General features: G+C 41.0%; 1 protein-coding gene across 1 annotated transcript in view; it reads left to right on the forward strand.

Moving 5' to 3' along the window:
* stau2 (staufen double-stranded RNA binding protein 2) overlaps positions 1-4,423 on the forward strand; it is a 101,934-nt gene extending 97,511 nt beyond the window's left edge. The window contains exons 14-15 of the mRNA XM_004081251.4: positions 1,966-2,031; positions 2,959-4,423. Of these exons, the coding sequence (XP_004081299.3) occupies positions 1,966-2,031; positions 2,959-2,994 (102 nt within the window). The 3' untranslated portion in view covers positions 2,995-4,423. The remainder of the gene's footprint in view (positions 1-1,965; positions 2,032-2,958) is intronic.
* The last annotated feature ends 2,553 nt before the right edge of the window (positions 4,424-6,976 follow it).

The raw sequence follows: 6,976 nt of genomic DNA on the forward strand, positions 1-6,976 counted from the left end.
TTGACTCTGTGGGCTGGCAAGGCTTACACCAATCACCTTACATAGTTTGTGGGTCTACATTTTCCTCATATGTGTTCTGTTATGATAACATTCTGGACCGTTCGAACATCTCTGGCAGCCCCTCTAGTTGGCATGCACTTTCAGGGAATGAGTGGGAAGGAAATCACATCATGGAATTCTGGATCCAAGCTTGAAAGAAGGGATTTTTTTTTTTCTTTAACAGCTACACTGTTTGTGATTTTGACTTAAAGACTCATGAAAATTGTGTTTTTTGTGTTTTTTACATGTTCTTGTGCCATTTTTCTCATGACGGAGGACATATATGAAGGAATTACAAGATTAAAACTACATTTCTGAGTATTTCTTTATTCAAACCGCTGTGAATTATAGCGGAATTAAATACAATTATGGTAAATGGCGTATACCTATATAGCGCTTTTCTACCTACAAGGCCCAAAGCGCTTTACAGTCATGACCCATTCACCCAGTCACACACACATACACACACTGGTGGCAGCCTCGCTGCCGAACACTGCTGCCAACCTACCACCAGAGGAAAGATGGGGTTCAGTGTATTGCCCAAGGACACTTCGACACATGGGTGTACAAGGCGAACCTGCTATCTTACGATCATGGGTCAACCGCCCTACCGCTGCACCACGGCCGCCCAGTTGGAAAAAAAGCTTGTAGGTGTGACGTAAAAGCTACTTCTGCAAGCCACAAGCTCTCTTCTCCGCTCCATTCTGATTAATTCACTTTCAGTCAAATAGATCTATTAATTTCTTTGTTTGGTCGTCCAAGCTGGCATCTGGCTCTGAACTGTACGGCTCCAATGTTGCTCGCCATTTTTGTTACACTGCTAATGTTAGGTTGGGGCTGTGAGGGACTGCAAGCTAGCAGTAGAGCGTGTAAACAGACGGATCAAAGGAAGGAGGCGGGGTTTCTCCGCACCCACAGTCCCCGCCCACAACTCAGAGGCAAATTTCTAATGAAGCACTGCCTTTTTGCAGAAACTATGTCCTAGAAGACAGCACAGGTTCTTGATTTTGACTAAACATGAAGATACGTATCGAAAAATTGATTAAGCAGCAGCAGTATCGGTTGAAAATCACAAAGCAAGATTATTTTGTTAAAGAGCTATAAAATCAATTTAGATGTAAGAAAATTTGTTTCTGGCTAACTTTGTCTGTTTCTCTTCCTGTTTTGCTCTCACACCACAGCAAACAGTACCTGTATGAATTGGTAAACCACACTTTTTTTAACCAAAAATCGTTTTGTATTTGAATCTGTTATGTCAGAGACATTTTGTTTTTGTTGCTTAAAATAAAAAGTGGTAGTAAGAAAAAATAGAGGGTTTCTCTGTTAAAAAGCATGCATTGTCATTAACAGTTACACCTAATGATAAATATCTAGATTGCATCCATTTAGGTAAAAGAATCAGGCTGTATCGTATTGTCTCAAAATTGATTGAATCTTTTATTTATCGATTTGTGGACCATGTATAGAGATGCGTATCGAATCACGTGAGAGTAAAAGATACACAACCCTACTGGGAACGCTTTTAAAGTCGATCAAAAGATAATCAGAGTGAGACTTTAAGTATCCATTCAAACATATGGAACATTGGTTACATGAAATGTTCCAGCTCTTTTTTTACGCCAGTGTTGCTGGTTCTCACAAGGTGTGCAGCATGTGAATTTAGTCACTCAGATGGATATAGGAAAATGTGGAGCTGCCAAAATATAAAGGTGGAAGCGTTATCCATTAACATTAGATAAACAGTCGAAGGAGAGAAACCAAAAACAACAGAGAGTGAAGGGAAAGTGTCCTGCTGGCATCAGGTTTCCCAAAGTAAGTGTTATTTGAAAAGCAGCTGAAGGGTGACACTCACTCTCTTCCCACCCTATCCTCCACTTTCCCTCCCTCCTCTCTCATACGACCATCTGTTGTTCCCTCTCTTCTCAGGCTGCTCTAAGTGCCTTGAAACAGCTGTCGGAGCAGGGACTGGACCCGGTGGATGGCCCCATCAAGGTGCAGTAGGAAAGGGATGATGTCCAAATCCGAGGCCACCCCTCAGCTCCTCTCATTGTTCAACCCCGAGGTGTCGCCTTGGCTTAAATCTCTGCCAATAACGCTGGCTTGTCATCAGCTACCTCCCTTCCCACACATTCATCCGCCACTTCCGCTGTTTTTTTTCCTCCTTAGGAAAGCAGCGGTGGGCGTCGACATTTACATGCGCTCTGCTCCCGTCAGTGCGTCATATTTTGCATGATAGCTATCGCCCGTAAGGCCCAATCAAAACAGACATGAGGGGTTTCTCCTGGTGCCTCTTCCCAGGACAAGGAAGGGAGGGGGTGAAGAAGGAAAGACTGGGGAGTATAATAGGGGGGGGGGGGAGAAAAGCTGTGTGGAAACAAGGGAGGAGATTAAGTATCATGGACTGTTTTCATAGTAGGTGTGCCCAGGGAAAGGTGTCTCCTTTAGGGCAAAGTAGGAAAAGAAAAATGACCACATTGTTATAACAGCCTCATTTGTGTTGTCAAAAGAAACGAGGGGTCAACATGGCAGAAATTATACCTTCACTTGAGGGGTTAATCTCCTCTTTTCTTGCTCACGCTTGGCCTCTTGTGCAATACAAAACTCAACTAACTCAGTGACAGGAAAAAGTCACAGTTGATCTGATAACATGGATTGAGGTCAAGGACTTGTTAAGTGTCCAAAGACAAAGATGCGAGTTTTGAAATCTCTCTGGGAGCTTTCTTCTCCTCAGGAATGACTCATTTTTAAAGAATTTTTCCCTAAAGCCTGAGTGAATCCTTGAAATCCCCCCTGATAAACCTGAGAGAACAAATTACCCAGATAGGGAGTGATCATTTGCAACATTGCTGAAGTCACTAAGCAACCCCCCACCCCCCCACCCCCCCCACCCATCTAACACAGTTTAATTTATCTTTTCAGACCACTGAACCATGCGGGAGGGAGGACGGACATTAAACAGACTAACTCAGGCACCACCACTCAGGTCTGCAAGGATTCAAAGGCTGTCGTCGAGGAGCTGACATCCCCAAACCTTTCCTTCATCGTACCCCAACTCTTGCACCCTACACCCCTGCTATCCACTCGCGCCCCGTCCCCTTTACCCTCAATCTTAGACCACGATTGCCACTGTTTCCTGCTCAACCTGTAACCATGCAATAGGGTGGATGTGCACCGAGAAATAACAGAGTATATAAACCAATACCTGAGTCTATGTGAAGACAACGCTATCTTAACACATTTGTTGATGATTTCCGTTGAAATTTAGATGACAACACGGACAGATGAAGTACAAACTATTAAGAAAATTGCATGGTACTGTGTGAAATCAAGAAAAATCCAAAGTTATACACTACATAGACCATTGTCCCTTTGGATAAACGTTGGTATGGTTAAAACAAATATGTACATCATGTCATTGAAATACAAAAAGAAACATATTAAGGAAGGATAAACTTGCATATACAGTAGCTTATGTTTCCGGGGGTATTATGTTTCCTTTTTTTTATTTTTTTTATTTTATTAATCTAACAATGCTTGAGTACTGTATTTAAAATTAACCAATGCCAGTGCTGTGAAAGTTGTAGTTGTTGTCTTCATATATAGTCACCCAGCTTACCCTGTATGCTGTCGGGGGGATAAAAAAAACAAAAAAAAAGGAGTTCATCTATCTATATGGATGTGTATGACTTTCATAAGACTATCATATTCTGAGAAATGACACAAAAATGTGGAAAAAAAAAAGACAAAAGTCGTGTTAGCAGTAATCAGTAAAAGTGTTGGCCACCCAGGAAGGTTGATGCAGCCTTTCCTTCCTTCGGGTCGACCAGTCCCGTTTTAATATGAAGCCACACTGGCATAAATTCACTGGAGCATCACCTGAACAGCAGCAAAGGGGCCCCCTTGTGTTTTATTTTTATTTTTTTTACCAAAAGTAGGCCTGTTCTTGATTGACTGCAGCTAAAAGTAGCTACACATTCTCTAATGCCAGTAACTTTTCAACTTAAAAAGTCCAAAGTTGAATACAGGCTGCATGTTCTCCAGTGAATGGGAACCCTCTCCGTTTCAGTGATTTTGTGTCAGTGGATCCCCTCTTCCCCCTCTCCTCCCCTCAGTTTTGTCGATCACATCTACACCCATTGTGTGTGTTGTATTGACCTGCCAAGGCATCAACTGGGTGTTTTTAATGCCTGTGTTTCTGGAGTGTTCCCCTTTTAGTGGAGGGAGTCTGCCACATATCTGCAGACTCTCTCTGCTAAAACGCTACCTTGGATCACTTTGTCCACTGATACGGAGGATGTGTCTTCTTCTTCGCTGTGATTTCAATGAGGACTCCGGCTATTTCTGTGGATAACACACAGTAAAACCACCTGAGTTAATGTGGAAATAAGTGTTTTGTCTCTTCTTTGCTTCTTTTAAGTTCACAAACACAAAATGTCGGTTACATAGATTCTTCCAGTATCATTTTTGACTTTAAAATCTGTATCTGAAAACCTATTTAATGCTTTTAGACTTGTTGACATGGTCAAGACAATCTGCTGCAGTTCAAAACGAGCATCAGAATGGGGAAGAAAGGTGACTGATGTGACTTTGAACCTGCCATGGTTCCTGATGATTTCAGGAACTGCTGTTCTACTGGGATTTTCACCCGCAACCATCTCTAAGGTTTACAGAGAATGGTCAGAAAAAGAGAAAATATCCAGTTTGCTGCAGTTCTGTAGATGGAATTGCCTTTTCAAAAAAGCATCATTTGGACAGATAAATCTCAGGTCATCTTTTGGAAATGATTCAAATAGGTCATGGTGAAGTGTTTTAGAGGTAGTATCATGGTTTGGGTCTACCTGGCTCTAAGCAGAGCTAGGTCTTATAAGTGAATACACTTCTGTTTATTGCTAAAGATGATCTAAAAGGATCTCCAGGATAAAGCCACTTTCATCTCTTTCTTTTAATACTTCTGCCTTTTTCATTTGAAATCCTGGCCTTCTTCTCTCATGCTGTATTTAAATTAAATAGCATACCTCATCTTTTTCTCTGTCCTCTCATCTGCTTTTCTCAATTCCTCACACAACTTGACCACATGTGCTGTCCGCCGGTTTTCAAACTGTTGTGTCAACCAGCCCTCTCTTTTCTCCCCCATTAGCGAGATGGATGATCTGGTGGGACAGCAGCAATCTCATGCAACTGCACTGACTAATGGACTGCGCTGGCAGACACATCTGCTCGCCACCGAGGAGCACAGAGCCTGTTCACGTGCATTAGCAGCAGATCTCTATTCCAGAAGCTTGTTCGGATAGTGGTTGACCAGCTTGAAGCCGTGTTAGACCTCTGATGAATTACTTGTCTCTGACAAGCGTATATGAAAAGTCATTCTTTGTGCCCAAAATGGAAGAAAATCAATGGGACTGTGAAGCGTGTTCTGAAATCCTCATAAATATCACAAGATTAAAATGAGGAGAAAGAATCCTATAAATGCTAATCAAAGTCCTAATAGTTTGATTTGGATACGTTGAAGTGTTTTGGAGAGAACTTCCAGGATTACATAGAAGCCTGCTTCACAAAAGGCTCATTTTGGACTCCTATCTGTGACTGGAAGTGGCTTCGCCCAGTGCTGATAGCTTCTTTTCACAGAAGGATAAAAACTGTCAGCAGATCTCTCTTTCATATTAGAAAAAAAAATTCTGCCACAAAGCCACTTTATCCAGCCGTGATTAGTCACAGCAGACGAGTTTTGACATCTCGAGTCCTCTGAGGAGGTTTGAGGGGAGCCCCCGATAGAGGCTATAAAGCCTCTGACAAAGAAATCAATCTGTCCTGCAGAGACCAGCATCTGCTATCACACAGACAGGTGTGAGGAGACACACTGCACATCCACCAGTCGTTTACCAGCTTAAATGTTCTGACGTTTATTTGTTAATCAATTAAATAGTCAAAGAGAGCTCTATCAACCTGTCATTTTTTAGTTCATTTTAGACTGAATAAACACTGAACACCTTAACTTTCCATATGTCTGTACTGCCTTACTAGAATATTAAAAAAGGATGAGGATAATTCAATATAAATATAGCAAAATTAGTTTTTAGGTTAAGATTACACAAAAATATCAAAAGTTTTAGTTTTAAGCCCTTAACCTGATTGTAAACATGAACAATAAAAAACTTCAAAGAAAATTGTAAGAATCATTAAGAGATTACATAAAATCACAGGTTAAAACTTTTAAAATAAACTGAGGTAGAGGTAAAATAAACCCTAAACATTTTAAGGTCCACTCTTATAATCTCTTGATCTACTGTAAAAGCCTTCTCAGTGATCTTTTAATTATGATTATGCTGTTTTTAGCCAGAGCAGCAGTAGTTTGTTAGAAATTTGCCTCTGAGTTTTGGCTGGGATTGTAGTCGAGGAGCAACCCCGCTCCCCTTCCCGCTACCCATAACCTAACAGTCTGTTTGCACACTGTCCTGCTAGCTCACAGCCTCGCAGCAACGAAAATGGCAAACAATATCGGAGCTATGCTTTTGAGTCAGATGCCAGCTAGGATGAGGAAAACAGGCGCACATGGATCAATTTGTCTACAAGTGGATGCATCAGAATGGAGCGATGGAGTTTTTTTCCAACGGTAAGCTTTTGAATGCTCCTAAGTCACAATGATTTGATTAAGAAAATACTCAGAAATGCAATTTTGAGCTTATTTTTTATGTGATTTTATCCAAAATTGGCACAGAACATGTTAAAAAGGAGTGAGTCTTTAAAGGCCCTCTATAAAGGTATTTTTTATTTCATTTATTGGTGCTCACTAAAATTGTAAAATTAGAAGAGGGCTGTTTTGTTGTTAGTTTCCAATAAATGTCTGGGCTCACAACTATGAATGTGATATCAGTCTATTTAGTTTGTTGTTGTTCACCCATAACTTTAAATAAAACCTTTACCATCCAAAGAAAGAAAA

Source organism: Oryzias latipes, chromosome 20, assembly GCF_002234675.1.
Source record: "Oryzias latipes chromosome 20, ASM223467v1".
Lineage (NCBI taxonomy): Eukaryota > Metazoa > Chordata > Actinopteri > Beloniformes > Adrianichthyidae > Oryzias > Oryzias latipes.